The 24766-nt window shown below is 39.9% G+C and overlaps 1 protein-coding gene across 1 annotated transcript in view; it reads left to right on the top strand.

Moving 5' to 3' along the window:
• ANO4 (anoctamin 4) overlaps window positions 1-24766 on the top strand; it is a 309704-nt gene that overhangs the window by 243971 nt on the left and 40967 nt on the right. The window contains exons 14-18 of the mRNA XM_032493545.1: window positions 2273-2333; window positions 14383-14465; window positions 17935-18075; window positions 19701-19865; window positions 24085-24121. Coding sequence (XP_032349436.1) covers window positions 2273-2333; window positions 14383-14465; window positions 17935-18075; window positions 19701-19865; window positions 24085-24121 — 487 coding nt within the window. The remainder of the gene's footprint in view (window positions 1-2272; window positions 2334-14382; window positions 14466-17934; window positions 18076-19700; window positions 19866-24084; window positions 24122-24766) is intronic.

The raw sequence follows: 24766 nt of genomic DNA, 5'->3' as shown, positions 1-24766 counted from the left end.
GCCTCATGGCCTAGACCTGCTGTCCAGGTCCCCAGATGTCGCTCTCTGGCCACCTGTCCACATGATCATTCTGCAGGCAGGTTCCCTTCACATGATGGGGAAGGTGGCTGCTGACTGCCACAGCTCCAGACCTACATCTTCCTTCTTTTACCTCCTCAAATATGTTTGTATGCTAATCTTAAATTCTTGGTCTGCTGTTACAGAATGTCTGTTTCCGAAGGTGTACATTGCCTAGTTTGGAATTATTTTGGAGGCTCTCTTCCCCATATACTGTTATTTGGGCCTGTGGGAGCTTGTCCCCTGGAGGCATCGGCCACTTTGGGTAAGGGTCAGAGGCCAGGCCAGTCCTGGTGAGTTGACAGAAGACGACAGTGTGTCCCAGGCACCACTGCATGCTGTCACTGTCAGAGGACTCTGCTGGTTGGAGTTTCATTGTTAAGTCTGCTTAGAACAAAGCAGAACTGAGGAGGCTCTCTCTCTTGACTGCAATCTACCAGCCCTGGCGTTTAAGAGGGAAGGCACTGAGAAATGCATACCCGAGGCCAGCTGGCCAGGCAGCACCTACTATCACCATCTCTCCACTCAGGTGGGACTCTGAACATCCCTGATGTTACCCCAAGAGCACCACACTTGTGGTTTGACCTGTTGCAGCTGATTTCTGAGGGGGGTAAACTAACTGTCCAGTGACCACTGAGGGAGAGGTTGGCGTGGAACTTAGGTATTTCTCTAACCTGTGCTCTCACTCTGCTTGGGAACCACCACCAATCCCCACCATCTCTCTCTGTCTCACCAATTTGAGACAGCCTTCTGTTTCTTCCAGCATTTCTTAGATAAGTGTTTTGTGTTCTGTTAGTTCCTGAAATCTACTATCCTGCTTCTCCAGACTTGATTTTGGCAGAAGGAGCCATCGGCCTATCCTGGTTTACCACCTTAGGAGGAACTAGAAGTCCCCCTTAATTCACCTTCCTGATTCATGTATTTCCAAATTGGTAACTGCAGTGGGAAGATGTCCCTCTGCAAATGCTTGCATGTCAGTCCCAGAGAAGAACTCTGACTGGCTCTCCTTGAGCTTTATGACCCCTAGTGACCTGCTGGAGAGAGACCTGTTACCCAGGGAAGGAGGAAAGATTATCTGAGCAGCTGAAAACAATGAAAAGCACAATCCATTCCAGAATCTTCACCAGTGGTGCCGGGAGTTTCCACCAACTCCCAGGGAATGCCCTGGTAGGGAGCACGGACCTGCCACGTCCCACTGGGGCTCCCAGGCTTGATTTGATGCGACTACCTGGTATATACAGTGTTAGTGTTCCTTCTGACACAGGAATAAATTAGTTTTCAACTTTTGTCTCACACTGGGTATTTGAATGCTGTCCATCTCTCCTACGTTTAAAGACAGAAAAGTCATAAACTTTTGGAAAATTTTTAAATACTTCATGCTCTGAGATAATAGGAAAAGATCTGTTTACACTTGGCAGATTCTCGAGGGGACAGTAAAATATACTTTATAGACAGCCATAAAGCACCAAAAAAAAAAGTTATGCTTTATGAACGTATCAGTCATCATTTCAATTTGGCTTGACATTGGTGTGATTTATCCTGGAGGCGGAAATGAGCCTGGCAGTTTTGCAGCAAAAATAGGTATTTTTGCTTTCTGCTGTGGTGCTTGCAGTAGAATGTATGATTCAGCCATAAAGTATTTGCTAGCTGTCTTTATGTTATCTGCATGAGGTAAAGGCAGTGATTACCTGAGGCTGTAATAAAGGTAGAAGTGGTATGTGTTGGCGGGCTGCTCTTCTTTCTAATGCTGAGGTCCAGACGGAAGCCCAGAAAATGTTTGCTCAAAATCATACCAACAAAATAGCCATGTTTTCAAAGTGAATAAATGAGGCACTAAAAACTGTGCTTGGGAAATCAGAGACCTTTAAAGCAGCAACTTTAATACCTTCCTGGTCTTAAATATAAATCTATCCATGTTCAGATGTGCATGCATGTTTTTACAGTGCACAAAAGGAAGTTCTCTATAGCACCACTGGGGCTGATGATCAGTGCTCAACCAAATGATACCTACATAAATGGAACAAATTCTCCTTTCCATATCTACTTCATGGTCAGAAAACCCCCCTTCTTCCTTAAGGCCCAAAAGGAATATCCCCCAAAGAAACCCTGCAAAATTCATTGTATTATCAGAGCTATTTCTATACAATGTGAAAAAATGTGAATTGGAATATCATACGTAAGAAATTAGTTTAACTGTGCTTTGTAATGTTCCCAGGTAACCCACCTTTTTGACAATGGAGCCACTGTCTTCTTTGCTGTTTTCATGGCAGTCTGGGGTAAGTGTTCTACATTTGTATAATCTAGGTTCCCTTCATCTGCTGTGTGATGTGTTCCTTTAAAAGTCTGACTTTGGATGTGAAAGGAAGAAGCTTGAGTAAATTCAGTTGGCTATTCTATTTGGACACATGCTGATAAGTAATTCATTTGGTATATTTTAAAAGTGATGTTGTGGAGGAGAACATTTCTTACTTCTCTTAAGCCTTCAATGATGGCATCAGCATTCCATTACTAAAATCCACCTTCTGTTGGAGACAGAAGTAAAGCTTCCAGTATATCAAAAGATCTGCTAAGACCTGAATACCCCTGTCAGTATATATAGGACTTTCTGTTGTGAGTGGAATCTTTTCGTCTGACTAATGTGCACACACCCACCTCTGGCTTTCTTTCAGTTCTGGTCACAATGACTCCTTATACACAAGAGCTACTCACAGTACTGAATTGAGTCCTTCTCAGTCACTTCAAGCCACTAATAACAAGATCTGATGGAATATTCATTTAAAGAACTGCTTAGTCCAAAGAAGTTATTTAACCCACTTCTTTGTAAAATGGGCTCAATAATATCTTCCTAGTCAAATAATTATAAAGCTTTAATATAATAGTATGGGAAAGAATCTGGACAAATTCGTACTATATAATGAATGGTGATTACCTGTGGACAGGATATTTCCTTTCATGGAAGGGTAAGTGAAAGGTGATGAGATACAGGCCTTTTACACTATATATTTTCAGTTTGTTTTGAATTTTTTACAATGATTATGCATTTTTTCCTAGAACTTAAAATGCCAAAATCTGAATTCTGAGGTTACAAAACTCCTCTGACTTGAGGTTTAGATTCCTGTTGTTCCTTGTGTCTGAAATGAATATCAGAATCTGCCCCATCTTTCAGGGCCCAGCTGAAATGGCATCTTCTCTGGCCAGCAGATGTCTTCCTCCTTGGAACTTCCATAGCACTAGTTTATGCCATTCTTTGGGCACTAATAGTGATTTGCATATACAATCTTTCTCCCTTAATAGACTCATGGTCCTCAAGGACTATTATGATCATGGGAGACCTCGTGCATTTCTTTTGAAGACAGAAAGCTTAATACTTATTAGATGGATGGATGGATTGATGGATAATTGATGGGGGAAAAAGGGGAGAAGAGAAGGAAATTACCAAAATGATTTCTTTAAGAGAAAATGGCTATGTTTAAATGGTCTCTTTGACAAGTAGAGATATAAAACCTTGTTCTCTTTAGATGGCTTATTCTAGATACACTGTGTTGTCTTTACCTCGAGTGCTTCAAAAGAAAATTATCCTGCCTACCACCGCACTGTTCAAACATATTTTGAGCCCTATAACTCCAGCCACTTACACCCAGTGGGCATTTGTCCCAAGATTAGTCAAATTGTAGGTTGGTGAGTGGCCTGGGTTCTGTCCAAACAGGAATTGGCAATGCCACCAGAGTCTTATTCTTAAGAATGTGGATTGGCAAATAGGGGGAGACACAGGGAGTTAGCAGTGGGAACTGACACTTCCTCTCTGCAGAGAGGACAAAGGGGGAGGGAGGAAGAGAGAGAGAGATTGACCAGCGGGTAGCAGTGGGGACCAGGAGGAATTATACGCAGGCTGAAGTTATGAGACATCTAGAGCCTAGAAATAAGCAGAAGCAAAGAACTAGTGTAGAAAATCAGAATAGAGGGTGCAGAAGCCAACTGGTAGCCAACTGGGAAAAAATGCAAGACAGTCCCCTAAAGAGAAGCAAAGGCAGAATGTAGCCAAGTCACGTTATTAATGGAGTATCAGGTTGAAGAGCCAGGGTTTCTTGTGGCTGTAGTCTCTCAAGCTGCTGGCTTCCATGTCCTGTCTCTGAATAGGTCCAGTCTTTTAATTTCAACGGGATTCCTGCCTGCCTTGGTGGGCCTTGCAAAAGCCCTCACTATTTGTGCTACACCTTACTGCATCTCTGCCCCTTGCAGACAAAGGAAGCTGACCATAGCAAAGTTCTGGTTACGGGAATGACCTCTCAGGTCAAGAATGTGTGTCTGGCTTTTCTAGAACATATTAGTATTAGTGATCATGATCTCAAAATGAAATAAGTGCTTAAGCTCTTCCATGGTTACAGACGAGACTCTGGAAAACGTATTTCTTAAACCAGTGGTTCTCAAACTTTTTCAAGTCACGACACACATAGAAAATGATAATGTTTGCATAGCATGTCGACGTACATGAAGGGGCCTGCTCGCTCATGGCCAGGGATACTGCTGCCCGAAGCACCCTAGCCCTAACTGCCCCCAAAACTGATGGGATTATTACCTCTTGCAGACCTAGAATCCACTCCTGGCATACACGTTGGGAAGCTCTGCTCTGAGCTGCTTGTCTGCTGTGTAGTGAGTTAATGCTTCTGTAGAGGGACTGGTATTCCGGAAGAATCAATACCCAAAACTGCCTTACCCACTTCGGTGTTCTACCAGTTTTAGATATACTTTGACTGAAATAATGTTTTCTTCTTCCACAGTTACCCAGAAGTAAAATTCTTATAGAGTGATAATTGCTATATATAAAACAGATAAAAAACAAATTTCTTCTGTATAGCACAGAGAACTATATTCAGTATCTTGTAACCTATAATGAAAAAGAAATTGACACGTTGTTACTGACTATACTTCAATAAAAAAAAAAAAAGATAATTGTAAGGCAGAGAGACTGTCATCTCCACCCCTCACCCGGTATCATCGTTATAAAGGGAATTGCATCCATTCCTTGAAAGTTGGAATGTCTTATACTGGGGATCACAAATAGATTGTACTGTTTTATCTTTGCCAACCTCAACTGACCAGTAGTGACTGCCTAGAGCATGGAGCTGAAAAAGCTTCTGACTGTCCTCAGTGCCTTGGATGGTACTCTTTAAGAATCTGATAGATGTTTTGTAATAACGTTTGGGCACAAGGGAACATTTTAGGGCCACTCCAGGCAAGGCAAGCCTGGAATAATTCATTTTCTGAATTGCTTTGTCTTAGTTGACAGCTTATTGCTTAAATCTTGTACTGGTCCCAGAAATATGCTAGTTTGAGAAAAAGAATGATTTACCCCAGGTGTTTCTTGGTAGGGTCTTGCCTTTTGCAGAAAACTAGAATAGCCAGTAACAGTAATGTTTATAATAATAACAACATACATTTATTGAGGGCTTACATCCTGGACAGTGTCCTAGGCATTGTACAGTATCATCTCAGTTAATTTGTACAGCAACCTTTGAGGAGGGTACTGTTATTATTCCCATGTGACAGATGAGAAAACTGAGGCAATAGCTAGAAAGTGGCAAAGCCAAGAGTTAAACTGGGCAAGCTTAGCCCCTCCCCTCCACTGCTAGGATCTGTTTGCTTCTGCTTCATGGATCCAAACTTGGAGATAAAGGAATGGTACTCTCAGCTCGAGCCCTGTTTATATACTGCTTTGTGACAGTGGTGCTCTATAAAAGTGTGTCAGTTCCAACAGAGCTCAGTTTAATGGTCTCAGGATCATCTTTTACAATTGACAAGTTACAACATTTAGGAAAACAAATGCACTTTATTTTCAGGAAATTGCTAGATATGGTGATGATGAAACAGATGTAAGTGGTTTACAAGCCCTCCGAAGGGACAGGGTTGATGTGTTTGTTTTGTTGCCTTTTGCTTTGTGTGTTCACCAGAGATCCAATAAGGCTCCATTTGGAACCAATCTGTAGCAGCTGGGAGGGCCTTTTTGTGGGGCTAGAAATCTTGACAGAACTCCACTACTTCTGTTCGTGGTCATATGCGTGTGATGGCTTCCTGGGGACCCTGGAGGTACTACTGTGAGCCTAGAGCTCTGGGCTTTATCAGAGTAGTTCTTTCATCAACGCTCATTTTGGTTCCGAAAGATTCAAGGGATAGAACAATTATGGCCCAAATTAGCTCTCTCCCTAAGGGGGAAAAAAAAGTCATTAGGGAGTTTGATGTTGGGGAGACTTGCCAGGAAGCAGATTCTCTCCCTCTGTTCTTTGTTTCTGTTTTCTTTTTTTCTCCTTCCTCTGTTTTTTTTTTTTTTTTCACTTTCAGTGTTGCCAAAAATTAAATTATCCCCAGTAAACAAACAAATCAAAGTCTTCAGCGCTTTCCAATCAAAATAACAAGATTGTAGTTATTTAAATGCAAATTCAAAGATTTTGTGTATGGTCCTGCCAGTAATTTATGAGTGAATTATGTCTCATTTTTTGAAAATAAGTTTTATAATAATTTACCTTTTGTTTTAGATACACTAATTTTGGTTTTGTAATCTTATGTATATATTTAACAAAAATAATAATTTTATATTCAAAAAAAGAAAAGGTATACATTTACTAAATGCCAGCTAGGGGTGTAGGGGCAGTCACATTTGACACCTCATCAATTTCTCATAACCCGCCAGGAAGAAAATAGTGTCTCCATCTTATAGATGAGGTTACTGAGGCTCAGAGAGGTTATGCAATTTGCCCAAGATGACCCAGCAGCTGGTAAGTGGTACAGTCTTGATTTCAGACCAGATCTGGTCTGCCTAACTCTGGAGTCATTCCAAAGTATTGTCCACCATGTCTTGTACCTTCTGTAAGATAAAAGATTTCATTACTCCGTAGACTATGTATTCAGTCACTCAGCACTGGGTATCCCCCCCAAAAAAGAGTGAGATGTAATCTCTGCTTTCGAAAATTGGTAATTATAATAGCAGGTGTCAAGTTCTATTTACAAAGGAACAGTGAGGGTTCATGCAGCCAACTTCCTGAGGCAAAAAGGGAAAGCAGAAAAGGTTTCACTCAAGAGGAGAGACTGAAACCAAGCCTTAAATTTGCCAGGCAAGGGTGTGGAGCCAGGGGGAGGTGTGACAAACATTCTGAGCCGAGAACAGTGTGGGTAAATCTCTGGAAAGGAATGCTTGGACGTTCGGTGTGCCAGGGGCATGGAATGCGTCTTAGTTTCCCAGGAGTGCTGTAACAAAATACCACAAACTGGATGACTTGAAACCAAAGAAATATATTCTTTCACAGTTTTGGAGGCTAAATAACCAAAGTCAAGGTGTCTACAGGGTTGGCTCCTTTAGGAGGCTCTGAGGAGGGGTCTGTGCCATGACCCTGTCCTAGATTCTCAGTGTTCCTTGGCTTGTAGACGCATCCACCCAATCTCTGCCTCTACCTTCACTGACCACTTCCCTGTGCCTCCACATGGCAGTCTTCTTGTATAAGGACACAATCATATTAGATTCAGGGCCCACCTTACTCCAGTGTGAACTCATCTTAACTAATCTGCAATTACCTTATTTCCAAATAAGATCACATTCTGAGGTTGGGGCTTAGGACACTGACATATTTTGGGTGGGGAGGGCACAATTCAACCATAATAGTGTGCGTGTGGAGGCCTGACGTCTGCTTATCACACGACATGTGAACAACACAGAGAACCAGGGCTTCATCCTAGAGGCAGAAAGCCAACCGAAGTTGTCAGCTGGGGACTGACACCATCAGCTGTGTTTGGGAAGCAACTGTGGCAGCAGTGTGGGGAGGGTGACAGTGGGGACCGGTAGGTAGCAGGTAGCCACTTAGAAGGCAGTTCCAGTGTTCAGTCAAAATATTATGCAGAATTGGGTGTCAGGGAAGATCAAAATTACAGAATAAAGACCTTATACCTAAATAGGTTTTGCTTGCTTTAGTTATTTATAATAGGCAAAGGCTGGAAATAACCTAAATATCCAATAGTAGAATGGTTAAAGAAATTATAAGCAGCCATTAAAAATTATCTTTCAAAACATGTAATAACGTAACAAAAAGCTGTATTTAATTTAATTTTTTAATGTAGGATACAGAGTATACAAATAAAGTGTGATTTCAGATATATTTAAGTGTTATCAAGTCCAAGCTAGTACTGCTTGCTGCACAGCAGGCCAATAAATCAAGAGACGAGTTACTGCAGCAAGGAGTAGCAACTTTACTTAGAAAGCCAGCAGACTGAGAAGATGGTAGACTAATGTCCCAAAGAACCATCTTTCCCAGGGTTTGGACACTAGTTTCTTTTATAGAACCAAGAGGGGGAGATGAAGAGGTAAGGTTAAAAAAAAAAAAAAAAAGCTATAAATTGTTGCAAAGATTCCCTAGTTCTGGCTAAACTCCAGAGGGGATGTGTTAATTTCTTCTTTCCTGCAGCCATTCACAGGTGGGCCTGGTCAGGACGTTTCCTGCTAGCTAAACAAAGGGTTTCCCAAGATGGGCCATTATGTATACTTTAAGCTGTAGGCAACATCCCTTTAGTGATTAACTTGTAGCAAAAGCAACAGAATACAAAAGTTAAAGAAACAAGTTTCAATGTGGAGTCAATTTGTTTTTCTCTGTTACACAAGTATTAATGAAAACAGGAAGAAATTATGTCAGCGTTAATGGTGGTTTTCTCTGAGTGATAGGATTATGGGATGTTTTTGTCAGCTTTTTAGGTATAATTTATCTATTAAATAAATAAATAAATAAAATCCAGTGGTTTTTAAGGGTACCTTTTGATAAGTCATGTAACCATCACCATAATGATGAAACAGAGTGTTTTCATCCTCCAGAAAGTGTCCTCATGCCTCTGTAGTCATCCTGTTGGCAACCTCAAACCTGCTTTCTATCTCTATATTTTCATCTGTTCATATGAATAGAATCATTCAGCATTTAACATTTTGTTTCTGGCTTCTTTCACTAAGATTAGTACTGTTGAGATTCATTTATGTTGTTGCATAAGTCGATAGTTTGTTCTTTTTGGTACAGAATAGTATTCCATTGCGTGGAATATAATGAAATTTGTTTATCCATTTTATCCATTTGTTTATCTACTTGTTTATCTAAATGTTGATAAATATTCAGATCCAATCCAGTTTTTAGTAATTATAAATACACCTAAAAATTAATGGCTATTATAAATTTTTTGCACTTTTGCATCAAAGTCTTTGTATCTATTTCTCCTGGGAAAATAATTAGGAGTGTCATTGCTGGATCATGGGATAAGTGAATGTCTAACTATAAAAAATTGTTTTCCAAAGTAGCTGTGCCATTGTGCAGTCCCAGCAGCATTGTATGAGAGTTGCAGATGTTCCACATCCTCACAGATACTTAGAATTATTAGTATTTATCATTTTAGTCATTCTAGTGGGTATATAGTGTTATCCCATTATGGTTTTAATTTGCATTTCCCTGAAGACTAGTGATGTTGAACACCTTTCCATGAGCTTGTTTGCAATCTACACATCTTCAGTGAGGTGTTTGTTCAAATGCCCATTTGTTACTGGGTTGTTTGTCTTCTTATTTTTAAGTTAAAAGGATTCTTTGTATATTCTGGATAGAAGTCCTGTATCATACATATGTTTGCAAATATTTTTCCCTGTTTTTGAGGCTTTAATTTTTATGTTCTTAGTGGTGTCTTTTGAAAAGCAAGAGTTTTTACTTTAGATATACTCCAATTTAGGGGTTTTTTTTCTTTTATTCTGTGCTTTTTGTTTTAAAAAATCTTTGCCAAACTCAAGGTCCCTAAGATTTTCTAATTTTTCCTTCTAGAAAGCTTCTAGTTTTGACTCATATATTTAGGTCCCTAAGTTATTTCAAGTTGATTTTTATATATGGTGTAAGGTAAGGGTCACATCCATTTCTTTGCATATATGGATATCCACTTGTTCCAGTACCACTTGCTGAAAGATTATCCTTTCTTCCTTGAATTTTCTTGGCATTTTTTGGTTGAAAATCAATTGACCATGTGTGGGTCTATGTCTGGAATTTTTTTTGTTTAATCCATATGTGTACTTTTATGTAACAGCACTCTGTCTTCATTATTATAGTGTAATAGTAAGCCTTGAAATCTTATTCTCTTTAAAAGTCGTTTGGTCTACCTTAGGTTCTTTGCATTTTCATGTAAATTTTAGAATTAACTTGTCAATTTCTAAACCCCACCCCCACCCCTGATATTTGACTGCCATTGAGCTGAATCAACAAATCAGTTTGGGAATACTGAAGATTTAATATCAAGTATTCCTATCTATGAATGTCATTTAGCTTTTCATTTATTTAACTGTTCTATAATTTCATTAGGCAATGTTACATAATTTCCCATGTACAGGTCTTGTGTATTTTTAGACAATTTTCCAGAATCATATTGTCTGATACTCCAATTGCATGTGTGTTAGGCACTCAATATTGTCCTACAGGTCACTTATGCTTTGGTGACCCTTTTTTAGTCTCTTTAGTCTTTGTGTTCTCTGTGCTCCTTTTTATATTGTTCCTGATTATTTGTCTTCAGGTTCACTGATCTTTTCCTCTGAAAAACCTAATCTTCTGTTAATTCTCTCCAGTGTATTTTCTTTACATATCTTGCAATTGGATCCTTTTGTATATTTTATTTCTCTCCCCATTGTGCTTTTGTTTTTATCTACCTTATTGACATATGAAGCATATTCATAGTCACATTCCTGTCCTTCCTGGACCCTGAGATTACCCTCATCTTGGCATTTAGAGTTTCATAAACTCTCTAGTTACTCATTTACAGTTATTTGCATTATGACTGCCAATCACCTACCCCAAATATTGCAAATTAGCAACCTGTAAAAATGTTCTGTTTGATTTTCACCAATTTTAGAAATATATGAATAACACTTATCCTAACAATATACCCTAACATTTTGAAATTGAGATAGTTCACATGGAAATAGATTTTTATAGTTTCTCTTGAAAAATCTGAACATCTGGCCAAAGTACAATGAAAACTGAGAAAAATCTATCATTTTACATGGTACACTCACTCTCCAGCTTGCCCTAAATCCCACCACTCTCTGTTGTGTGAAGATTTTACAAGTTAAGCTCTCAGGAGGTGATGTTGTTTCTTTATTTCTAAGTTCTTGAAAAGCACATCATTGAAACTCCTCTGTTCTTCCTCCAAATGAACATTCTCAGAAAGTTATAAAGGAAAAGATGAAATCTGTTAGCAGTATTAATTTTACTTTTAAAAAATTAGTATGGGGAGAAAAACAAATGAATGTGTATATGAAATAAGTCATTCTGCTTTCCTAGGAATTAGGAAACCTAATTTTCATTCTGAAATAAAAATCGCTTTCTCTTTCATAGGCACTGCTCATTTTATTGCTGGCCACAGCTCAATTCTTGTTTTTCCACGAACAAGTGGAACATAATCTTTTGGCAAGGAAAGAAGTTAGACTATAGGATCTTTAGGCTCCTTGTTTTTGCCAAAAATAAGAAGTAAAAATGCCTTTAAAATTATTTTCTGGCATTAAACATAATTTTCCTTTGGACTACCAGTATAGACATTTTTAAAATGAAGAATCAAATTAAGCCTCTCAATACCTATCATGTTACCAGAGGGCAAAAGTTGGCAGTGCTGTATTCTTAGCAGCTTTGGGAATAAGTGTGGACTTTCCCAGGCCTCCCAGAAATGTGTAGCCAGAGGGAATGATACAGAATAAATTCCAGCTCCCGCAATGAACCGATAACCCTGAGGCACAGCAGTTTTGTATTTATAACTAGTTTCAGCTCCTGTAGTTGGTAGAGTAGGCTTTCTTTATCTTTCTTTTTGGCTTTTCTCATTTCAGTAGAAATTGAAGCTTCCAGATTAAAGTGTGGCCTCGTAGCTAGGAGTCAGGTAGATAGACCCCCTCCTCACCCCATCAAGCCTCTCTAAGGCTAAGGGCTACTGTCCTGACTCTTACGGAGAATAGCCACACATTCAAGGGTTGGCTGCACTGTCTCTTTAAGGCCAGGAGAGACTCTGGAGACCAAAGAGAGAAATCAATAAAGTGGTATTTGGCCAGAAGACCCAGGGAAGGAGATGTTTCAGGCACCCCATGCAAGGACAAGATAATTCGGTGAGGCAGAGGGCAAATGTGCAGAAAAGAGTTTACATAGCAGGCCTGCTTTAGAATGTCCTGCTTATGTTGGCATCTGGGAACTTAAACTTCAGAATAGTTTTCCCCACCCTAACTGCTGAGAGTAACCCATTTTACATAAATGATTTGCCCAAACATTAGAATTTATGCTGAATACCTACCTGATTTTTTTTGTGAGACTCGGGAATTTTGGAATGTGCTAGGCAGAGGGTGCCTATGTGTCCAGCCCTTGATTAAAAACCCTGGGTACTGAGTTTCTAATGAACTTCCCTGTTACTAACATTTCACATGTTGTTACAACTCACTGCTGGGGGATTAAGCACATCCTGTGTGACTCCACTGGGAGACGACTCTTGGAGGCTTGCACCTGGTTTCCTCCAAACTTCATCCCATGTGCCTTTCCCCTTTGCTGATTGTGCATTTCAGCTTTCCCCTGTAATGAATCAGCCATATGTACTACTGTATGCTAAGTCCTGTGAGTCCCAGTGAATCATCAAGCCTGGAGGTGGTCTTGGGAACCCCTGACACAGCAAGACTCCTAGGAAGGACTCCAGTGGAAAGTGCTGCTCAGCCTTGGCACTTCTATCAACCTCCAGAGACTTCTGTTTATTTCCATTTCCCTCTTCTAAAATTAAGCACTTGATTATTTAGGTGTGGCTTTCTTAACAACTATTACTCTGAATTTTTCAGATTTTAGAAAGGCACTGTGGTGCTTATACCATATATTACATAATAGCCCATGAGGTCTGAGAAGGACCCCGTATTCAGATATGTTAATATGGCTGCTTTCAACGTATGTGTATTCTCCCTGAGAGGGATCAGTAGAGACTGTAAGTAGCCTCACCTCCATCAAGGTCAGAGCTGGCCTCAAGATGAATTTGTGCCAGACTTGGGTGTGGGGAAAGGCTTGCAAATTTTAGAGTGTTTTGAATTTTGGCATTGCAGATAGGGATTATATTGCCATCACTCATTGGCTTAGCAGGAAATTGAGAATTCGAAAAGTTAATTCATTTGCCAACAGTATCTGAACTGGATTTCAAATCTAGGAATGTCTGGGTCACAAGCCAGAGAGCTCGTAACTATCACTCTATACCATCCTTCTAGTTACTTATTTTAAAATATATGTTCTATGTCCAAATACCACTCATGAGGAGGGAGTGTAGAGCAAGGGGGAGTAGAAAAGAAAGTAGCTGTCGCTGTTTGGAATGTGCATTTGGATGTGTACCTTTCCCCATGAAACTGACTCCAAATATAGGATGTATTTTTCCCTTTTGCAAGTCTAAGTACACAGCAAGGCCCAGTAGAGACAGACCCAGCAGTTGCCTCTCCTAGGGTGCCTCTGTGATGTCCTTAGTTGCAGTCATCCTCGGAGTGGTGAGTATGTGTGTGTATGTGTCTCCTCATCTGGCTTGTGACTTCCCAGGCAGTAGAAATATGTCTTGATTATTTTTTGATCTCTCTGTCATTGTATAATGCTCAGCAATTCATTTTTGTTGATATTTTTAAGTTGAATTGACTAAAAAGTTTCTTTGGCCAAATGAGGATCACTCCCAGATTTACCTGGGCAGGGAGGCCAACACACTGGAAAATGTTCTTAACAGAATTTACACACTTTTGCCTTCAGTATGACAATAAAGAGACAGTTTGGGGGGAAAAAAAGAGAAGCAATAGGACACTTTTCTCCAACAAAATAGCTTACTTCAGTAAAATAGTAAGATACTTTCTACACAGATATTTGTCCAGAGGAGGATTTGGGGGACAAGAAATCACTGCCAATCAAATACATGTGAACTGCTAAGTTCTGTATTTGGTTTTCTGTCCCTCACTTTTTGGAATAAATACTCTATCAATTAAAAAAATGATGGTAACCTAGTTTTCTGTGTTCTTATATTCCAGAAGCTTTGTCATTCTAATAAGTCTGTTCTGCTATGACTCACAAATCAGCTTAATTTAATTCTAAATGAAATCTCTTAAGTTTTCATTGTTTGAAACAGGCTTAGTAATTCTCAGAAAATGATCCTTGTTAAATGAAGCTTAGCTAAAAATTCTGATATTTAAGGATGTTGCACAAACAACTGTCATTCTTTACAATGGCTTCATTATTCTATGACACATTAAAGGCATTGTTTTGTTTGAAAATATCTGTCTTTCTCTGTTTATTCCAGCGACAGTTTTCCTGGAGTTTTGGAAAAGAAGGAGAGCAGTAATTGCTTATGACTGGGATTTGATAGACTGGGAAGAAGAGGAGGTTTGTATCATTTATCTCAAAAATTTTTAAAAAGCAAATCACCAAGAAATACACAATCCCCCTTGAGTCATCGCTCTCTACTCTGTAACAGAAGTCAGGTTTCTTCAGAAAACATTTTTAATACCTGTCTTTGCAGGAAATTTCAAGCAGTATAAAAAGATACTAGCAGAGTTAAACACACACACACAACACTTTGATTCCTTATTGGAGTAAAATTCCATGGCTCAGTAAAGCACTTCACTTGTAGGTAGAGGCATAAGAAGAATTGACAGCAAGATTTGTTTAGTTCCCTTAAACATTAACCATTCTCTTTACTTCATCAGAAGGAGAATATTAGCTCTACAATTTTAGGCACATGGAAGCAGACCTAAGTGCTCCAGGGAAATGGTTCTGTGAGCTCTTCAGTACCCTGGACAGTGCCTAGACGTGCACAGGCTCAGAGGTGTTGCCTTAAGTGATAAATACGTAGGGGAAATCACCCCTCAAGCAGCCTCTTTGGTGGATGTGACTAAAAGCAGGACCAACTCTAGACGAAACTGTCCAGGAAAGGTAAACTCAGTCCCCCAGACTTCACTTTCTCAGCATGTCACTCTCCCCTTCATCCCCTCTAGGCCAGGACACTGCCCTTTCCTAACCCATGTCTGGTCTTCATGTCTCCTTGCCGCATTCCTGTCAGAAGTCTTGAGGACTCCTGCTGGACTAGGTCACCGTGTGCTCCTTGGACCCTGCTTTCCCTTGAGAGTCATTCCAGACCTGAACTCCTCTTTCTTTCTTCCTGTCTGTTATCTCTTCCTTCTCCTGAGTTCCATCTCCTCAGAGCCTTGCTGTGCCAGTGAATCAGATGCACCAGTTATAATAATGGGTATTAGTGGGTATTTTCCTCCCAAGAGGCGTAAATATATATTTTTATAAATTAAAAGGAATCTTTTGGAAACATAAGTGAGAATTTTAGCCCTATGATAGACTTGGTGGGGGAGATGATTTTGAGAGGATTTTTTTTCCCTTCAAATCATGCCTTGTGGATGGCTGCCTTTTCTCCTCATGCTCTTGAACACATTTGGGTAGTTTTTAAATCTAGAAATGATACTTGGATTTTCGGCAATCCTTGTTCTTTTGATAAGGCCTCACTCATGCTTTTATAAGCACTCATTCTCCAGAAAACAGTTTTCTGGGTTGGAAGAGGCTGCCCAGGTGACTTCTGGAGTCTGCCAGTCACAGCTGGACTGCACTGAGGACTTGCTTCTGGGTGGGGCTGTTCTGTTTTCTGTTTTGAGTGATTACAGGAGTGACTTTCAAATGGAATGGAAAATGCTCTTACCTGGGAATCTGAGTCACCAGTAAGCAACTGTGTCACCTAAGACAGATTACTTTACCATTGGACTTTTTCATTTTTAAAGAAATGTTCCCCTTTCAGCTATAAAGTGTGGCATTATTTAAGTAACTTGATTAAACCAATCTAAAGTCACAATTGGCATTTGAGGTGCACCCAAGATGTGGGTACCCTTAGGGTAAACATATCCCTTATAAGTCTGGAGCCGTCTGTCTTCCCAGCCCTCTTAAAAAGCTTGGTGCACTGAACTGTCCCTTCACTCAGCATCCCTGTGTACAGGAACCATGTGCAGCTCTAGTCCTCAGTCTGGGAATTCATTGTAGAAATGCCTCTTACTTCTAGCCTGTGACTCTCAGCTTGCTGCACAGAAGAGCCCACGTGTGCTGCATGCCTTCTTCAGGGGTAACCCAAGATGTTAAATTTGCTAGGGTTGCCATAAAAGTACCCCTGACTGGGTTGCTTAAACAACAAAAATTGATTGTGTCACAGTTCTGGAGACTAGATGTCTGAGATCAAGGTGTTGGCAGGGGCAGTTTCTTCTGAGGACCATGAGGGAAGGATCTGTTCCAGGTCTCTCTCCCTGGATTGTAGATGGCCATCTACTCCCCATATGTTCACACTGTCTGCTCTCTGTGCGTGTCTCTGTCTAAAGTCTTATAAGGACACTAGTCATATTGGTTTAGGGTCCCCCCAATGACCTCATTTTAACTTAATTCCATCTGTAGAGACCCTGTCTCCAAATACAGACACATTCCGAGATACTGAGGGATAGGACTTTGGGAAGGGGACAAAATTCAGTCTGTAATACCCAGGCTGACAGGTCTGGCTCCATGTTTGGCCTCAGCTTCTGGATGATTAGCTTAGTGACTCTTGATGACACTTAGAGCCTAATAAACTGTTTCCCAAAGAAGCAGAATATTCTAGGTCTGTTCTATTTATATCCTAAAGCATAACTGGCTAAAATAAGTGAAAGGAGGCAGAGGCTGTTTCTAACAGTATCTCCCCCTGACCTTTCCCCATTATGCACCACTAGGCGAAGTCAGCATTGGGCTCATCCTGTAGCGGGAGTCAGGCTGTCCTTCCTCCCACACAGGGAGGCCACTGCCAGACTGTGCCCACCGTCCATCCCTCCATCCCTCCATCACCTCTCTTCATCAGCTCCTTCTTTGCTTTCTGTCAGTACCTTCATCTGAGTCTTGAGTATGTCTGCCTGGATCAACTAGTCTCCATCGCACCAGTTTCTGCTCATCTTCCCTCGTCTTCCAGGACACTCACATAGAACAAGTTCTTAATTAACCAAAACCACTTCAGCATACCCTGGTTATCTATTATTCCTAATCCCTTACTTGCTTTTGAGTCCGAACCTTTTCACATTGGATGAGGCTCAACTCAAGAAATAAAATCTCAGTTTGATTTAGAATTAGAGGAATCTTGATTTTAGCTGGATTTGAAAGGTATTTACCTTGTTTTCTTTTTTTTTTCTCCTTTTTCAGTTTAATTAGGTAGAATTATTACAGTTCGACTGCACATACACATAATATTTTACCTTGTTTTCAATACCATTGAAGAATACATTTAAAATCTGTGGTTAAAGGTGAGTTGACTCCTAGAGAAGCTTATTTAAAAAAAAAAAAAAAACAGATTCACCATGTTTTTAGCTGCCTAAATTGAAAAATTTAAAAATTGTAGAAAATTAAGAATCATATTGCCATCATAACTCAAAAAAGGAATTCTGAACATTTTGCTGTTCAGAAACTTCCTTTGTCCTGGTGTCCATATCCTTCCCCAGTAATAAAAGTAAAAGTTTATTAGTTGCTTCATACCACCAGGGACAGGACAAGTGGGTCCCTTTTCTCATTCTCACTTTCTTTCTTCAAGCATAGTTTGATAAGATAATAGAGGCACTTAACCATCACTTTAAGTAACATAGCCTTGATGATAATAAGTCTAAATCATCATTCTTTAGATTTTCTTTAAGTGGCCAATTTCTAGACATTTAAACCTGGGTTTCCAAGCCCACATCATTGATTGACTGATGACTGTAACATTTGTTGACTCACTTTTCCTGTAGGGTAAAATGATTTTGTTCTTGTTGTCTGAGTGCCCTTTAGTACGTAAAAATGTGTGTTTGTTCTTTAGGAAGAAATACGGCCCCAGTTTGAAGCCAAGTATTCCAAGAAAGAGCGGATGAATCCCATTTCGGGAAAGCCAGAACCGTATCAAGCATTTGCCGATAAATGCAGCCGACTTATCGTTTCTGCATCTGGAATATTTTTTATGGTTTGAAACTTTTTTTTTTATAAAATTCTGTGTTTCATAAAGTACAAACTTTTAGCATGGTAACAGCACTAATCATATCAGGCATTTGGATACATTTTTGCACATTCTGCTGTCTAATCCTCACAACAGTTTTCTGTGCTGGCAGGGATGGCATTGCTATCCCCATTTTACAGATGGAGCAACTGGGACTCCAGAAGGTTGAGGAGCCTAGGTTAGTCAGGAATAGCCAAGAGCTCAAGTCCTCAAATCTGATGTTCTTTCCGTTTGTCTCTTTATGCCGTAATGAAAGGAACTAAAATTATGAGACAGGACCTACAGCAGTGTTTTTCAAACTTTTTTACCATGCCCATAGAGTAACAAATACATTTTTTGTCAGAACCTAGTACATGCTATGCGAATAGGTGTATAAAACAATATAGTGACTGAGACAGTGCTCACCTTTACAATATGCAATGAACTCTGATTTTTTTTTTGTTTTATTATAGTCTATTTTTCAATGCCAGCTATAACCCCCTAAAATTTATTTCTGGACTCACGAATGGTCTTATCAGTTTGCAGAACACTAACTGGAAGCTGGTTTGTGAGCTTTTCCTACAAAGAAGTCATTTTGTAGGACCCTGTCAATTACTGAACAAAACATAATGCAAATTTGTAAGAAAAAATGTCATTTTAGAACAGTGAGAGTTGGTTAGGATCCTCCTTCCTCTTTTGAAATGGCCAGTGTGTGTAAATATATATCCTAGTTTGTCAGAGTAGGAAGAACAGGACAACAGAAAATCTGGAAAGAAACTGGGGAGCTGGAGGGGTAGGCAGCTTGCCCAGTGTCCCTCAGCTCAGATCAAGATTCAGATCCGTGCCCTGCTGCAGATTCGGCTTTGTAGGCAGTTGTGTCTGGCTTTGCCCTCTTGAAGTACATTCACATTTGTTGCTTTGTGTTTCATTTCTCACAACAGCACCTGGGGACATAGATTTTAAGTATTCCGTGTTCTATAGAGGGGGAGCCCAGAGCATCAAGACTGAGCCATTGAGGGGACAAGCTACTTGCCCAAGGTCACACTGCTAGGTCGTAGTTGAACCAGGACTCAGACGTGACTTCTGAGTCCAGCAAACTGTCCATCCCACCATATTGCCACCCTTGACTAAAATTCAGTTAGGTTCCACCTATCTATCAGCAGCTCTAGGATTAAGACATGGGCAGTCTTTTGTTCCGTTATTATTACTATCAGTCTTCCTTTGGCCAGTACCAGCTAGGGTTCATGCCTGAGTTCATGTTACCCATAGTAAGCCAAACATAGAGTTTGTGTAAAACATAGGAAAGCTTCTCTAGAGAATAATAATTATCTGTTCATTTTCTCAGTCTAATCTGTTTCATAAGTGTTACCCCATAGCTTACACAGTTTATCAGCTCTCATGCACTGTGGTTTTTCTATTTGGATAACAAAGAAATACAAACAGACAAGAGAAAGTATCAACCACAATGAAAAGTACGCACTTTGTTGCGGTGTCTTGAGTCAGGACCACCGTTGCTTTATCCCCTTTACTCATTGAAGGATTTTCCAGATGGTGGGATTTCCTTGAAACAGTCCACCACAGTGCTCACTGGGTGTCGTCTGTCTTCCTGCCAGATCTGCGTGGTGATCGCTGCCGTCTTCGGGATCGTCATTTACCGGGTGGTGACCGTCAGCACTTTCGCTGCCTTTAAGTGGGCGTTAATCAGGAATAACTCTCAGGTTGCAACCACAGGGACTGCCGTGTGCATCAATTTCTGTATCATCATGCTGCTGAATGTGGTAAGTGAGCTACAGGGTAACTAGTCAATGGATAAAACATGTGGGCTGCAGGTGATTGTTTTCGTCTGTTGGTAAAGGGACCTGGCCCCCGAGAGGCTGGTAGTTACATAGCACTCATGCCCTGCCAGCAGAGTGCCTGGCATAAGCTGCACGCCTCTGTGGATACAGACCGCTTCAGTCAAATCTGGGCTCTAGGATTTTCTACAGTGTAAGATTGGGCAAGGCATTTGCTCTCTCTAAACCTCATTTCCCTTACTTATCTGATAAAATAACACTGTATAACCTGTGGGGTAATTTAGAGGAAAAAAATATATTTTAAACGCCCAGCTCAGAATCTGTGACATAATTCAGCAGTGTTGGTTCCTGTTTTCTTTTGATTCTGAATGCTGGGAAGTTAGTCAGTATCCAAAGCATTCCTTGAGATAACCCAAGGACTATTTCAAGGTGGTACCTGTTGCTTATGTCTATTTCAGGCTTTTTTTTTTCAGATGTTTATTTCAGCCCAGCTGTCTCCCTTGAACCCCAAACTCATCCTCACGTAATACTTTCAACCCCGAGCTCTCCATCTTCCCTCCAGAATCAGCTCCTCCCCAGCAGCCTCCCCGTGCATAGTCACTCAGCCTGTAATCCTTGGCGTTATCCTTGACTTCGCTGTTTCTCTCACCAACGCAATGTATCCAGAATTCGATCACTCTTTACACATCCCCACTTCCTACTTTGGTCCAGGTCCCTAGCATCTCCCACTGGATTATTGCAGTGCCTTCCAAACTGGTCCCCCACCCCCCCAGCTTCCATTTTTGCTCCCCTCAATCTAGGCTCATCACAGCAGCCAGAGCAAGTGTCACACATGTAAGTCAGCCTCTGTTCACAGTGTCATTCCTCTGGCTCTGAAGAAAAGTTTGTCTCTTCATATGGCCTCTGGGGTCTCCCTCCTCTGGCCTCAGTGATGTCTCTGACCCTGTCTCCTCCCTACTCACCCTGACTCTCCTGTTCCTCATTGGCCTCCCCTACATTTCCTGGATGTGCCAGGCACGCTCTCCCCCTAGGACTTTTGACTTGCTCGACTCTGCCTGGAACATCCCACCGTGTGGGGTTGGCATCGCTTGCTCCTGCACCTCCTTCAGGTCTTTGTTCAAATGTTACTTTTCTAGTTAATATAAGGCTTTCCTGGCTAAAATTGCAACCCACTCCTGCCATCTGACAATTTCCCAGCTCCTTGTCTGCTTTATTTTTCTCTAAGGCATTAATCACCATCTAATATGCTATTTTTAAAATTTTATTTTAAAAATTTATTATCTGTTTTCTCCATTAGAAGTTAGCCACAAGAGGACAGAAACTTTTGTCTCTTTTTTTCCCCCCATTATTTCCTAGTGCCTGAAACAGGATCTGGCACATAGTAGGCTCTCAGTAAATTGTTATTTGCAGAACAAAAGGTAATGACTGACCTGGTTAGACTTGAGGTTTGTAGTAGGGAAGAAATAAGGTAATGTGTGTAGAGTGCCCAGTACCGTGGTAGGCATGGAGTAGATGCTCAATTACAGTTCCCCTCGCCCTTACTTATACTGCAACCTGGGCCGTAATGCTGAAATCAGTGAGCTAATGAAATGAAATATAGGTAATTTATTATTATTAAGTATAGAAGGACTTATTATTTTAGAAAAGTTTCAAAATCCACAAGTTAGAAAAATGAACAAAGAGCACTTACTGATCATCTTGATGTGATGATTGTGTAACTGGTCAAGTGGAGACAGAAAGTGGATGTTTGTCGCGCCCTGGCCCTGCCCCCACCCACAGTGCAGCTAGTCCCGGAGTGAACCGTGGAACACTCACTGTGAGGGGCAGTGAGTCATAGTGAAAATTAACCGGACAGCCAGAGCAGTGAAAGATTCTGTGTCCAGGTGGGGTGCGATGAATTAAAGCTTACTGTATTTTTATCCAATGTCTGATTAAAATTTAATATATATATCTTAAGAAATAAATTTATACAGACTTGCAGTGGGTCTGTAAATTCATGCTTGCTTGTACATTTTGACGAGGTGTCAATGTTGTCAAAGTAACCTTTCATTTAACTGAAAATCACTTATCCAATAATCTCTACTTCATGAGACATAGCCAAGAAAAGAGAAAATAAACTAAAAATGAAGAGAGAGAAGAGGGAGGTGAAAGAATATATAATTAGGGATACCACAGAGCACCAGCTGTGCTGGGAGCTAGACAGGTAGGCATTTTACATGTTTTCTTTAACAAAGGATTTCTGGGTCACCAAAATGGATGACGTAGAGTCCACACACTAAAGCTTACATGTATCATCCTTACAAATGCCCTTAAGGTTTATTTTATTTTATTTTATTTTAATACAGTGTGAGCATCTTTGGTGTTCTGATTTCTCAGCAACATCAAACTAGAATAACAAGTGGTTACTAAGGCAAGAAGACTGACAAGGTCAGGAAATGACAAGCCATAGCAAGGGGAAGAAACGAAAACAAAAAGCATACATAAGGACTCTAAAACCATCATCATTTAGGACTCTTTTGTGCAAGGACCAATTGCCTTACCCTCCTTAGCCATCTCTGAGGACATCCCTCTCCAGCACATACCTTTCCATTTCTGTCTCATGCCCTGAAGCTTTTCAGGTTCCATTATGGAGACAACCAGGTATGTAGTTTGGAAAGATTTTCATCAGAATGTATTTTTTAAAAATTTTAAGTCCTTAAAAAGCAAATATTGAATAAAGGACAAATGACAGACTAATGACTATAACATAGCTTTGACCAATTCAGAACTAAACTAAAATCTACTGACTGCTGAAATTACTCAATTTGAAATATTTTCATGACCCAATAATATAGATTTTTTTTATAGCTATATAAGTTGTTTTAATACTTAAATTTTTTTCCATACTGGTCTTGCAAGAAAAAATTATTTGGACATTAATCATGAATATTTTTACATTAATTGAATATAAAAATATCGAGATCTTGATTGGTATTTGTGTTCATTAAAACCTCTTTTAAATAATTATTATCGATCATATCCTGTTTCTGACTTTTTGCTATATCTGTCCAATCCTAACTGAAGGTGCAGATCTATAAGAAATGCCTATTTTCTGGATTTGATGATGTGTGTTTACTTTTAATCTCTTTTAATTAACATTGGACTCTGTCTGAAGTTTCTGTATACAAAATTTGTTACAATGGCCATGTGAATTTTATCTTAATGTAACAAACCATAGTCCTTGCTGAAAGTTGAGTCATACAATCTGAGTATTTTGACTGTTTCTGTAGTTAGCAGAAATCTAGGGTAAGGAAATTAAAACGTTAGGAAGGATCTTAAGATGAATGTGTCCAATACCCATTCTTAACCACATATAAAGAAGACGATGGTCTAAAGAAATGAGGTAACATGCCCATGACCTACAGCTTGCCGGCTGGTAGAGCTGTAGTTCCAGCACAGGGGAGTTCTAACCAGTGCAGTTTTGCTACTTTAGTCTAAATGTGATCTTAATTTTCATATTGTTGAAATCCATTTGAGTAGTTTTCTTTTTTCTTTCATTTATCATCTTTCATTACAGAGAAAGCGCTTGCTCTTCTTATTTATACCGTCCCTAGGGTACCTCCTAGAGCTGCGTGTGCCTTTACTGTACTCCCTGCACTTACACACACACAGGCACGTGGACACACCCCCCTTCTGTCCTATTAGGACCCTCCATTTACCAGGTGACTGGGTGAGTTAGGGATGCATCTGGAAAAGCAGAGTACCATAAGTTTGGCAGTTCCTAATAATATTTGATCATTTCAGTGTCTATGAATGGTAAAATCTAGGACATACAGCAGCCCATGGAAACAATAGAATTGCAGGCTCTTACCATCAGAAGCAAAGTCTTAGAGATTTTACATTGAGGATGCTGAGGCCCAGGAATGTTGTGACTTACCCAGCACCGCTTAGCAGGCTGATAATTGGTGGCAGCGGGCCTGTTTTCACAGAATTATTCACCCTAAAACAAGTGAGAGATTTTCAAAATAGTAAAATGGGACCTTGTACATTCCTTTCCTGCCCTTAAAGGACACAATTGTTGACAGTGTTTTCATTGTTTGAGCTGTTGTTTCATTGTTGATGGTTAATTAAATTATTTTCATTCAGATTGAATTATCTATTTCCTTGATAATTATAGATTTTAGAACATCTACAGTTTGTTAAATGTATTAAATTTACTTTACAGCTCTATGAAAAAGTTGCGCTGCTTCTGACAAATTTAGGTAAGTAGAACCCTGTTTATTTCACAGTACAGTATTGTGGTCTGAAAAATACCTTCTCAGACATTCATTTGTGAAACACTGCTGAAAAGAAATATTCCCTTTATTTTGAATTGCATACAATGATGAGTTCTTTGCCCTCAAGGGGACATTTTAAACAAATCTAGGAATTGGGAGAATCTTTCCTACCTAAAACTTTAACACCTGTCACAAACATTATCTTTCATGAGCTAATATAATTTCCAGTAGGTTTGCTCTTAGTGCACAAAAAATATAACATCACAAAAATACATGAGTATGGAGTACTTATAATCATTTAGAGAAGTGTTCATTTGCCTTTGCCTACAATTTTTATGTAACTAAAAACATAGCAAGTTTTCATGGCATATGAAATCACAGATTATTTGCTTTGAGGAGTCCTTCACCACTAGCCATCACTGCCATTTGTAAAATAACGTGCATCTGGACAGGTCACCCCTAAGAACGCCACTCTGACTCCGTAGAGCATCAGAACAATCTAGTAGCCAGCTATAAGCTGTACCTTGATTGCATTTTCAAGATAAATTGTCCCAGTTTTATTAATGAGATGTTTGTCATTTTACTCTACGCAGTTTGAGAAAATTACACTCCCACACAAAACCTGTTAGT

The sequence above is a fragment of the Camelus ferus genome, chromosome 12, assembly GCF_009834535.1.
Source record: "Camelus ferus isolate YT-003-E chromosome 12, BCGSAC_Cfer_1.0, whole genome shotgun sequence".
NCBI lineage: Eukaryota > Metazoa > Chordata > Mammalia > Artiodactyla > Camelidae > Camelus > Camelus ferus.
Note: the sequence above shows the minus strand (reverse complement) of the source record. Positions and strands in the feature narration are given on the sequence as shown.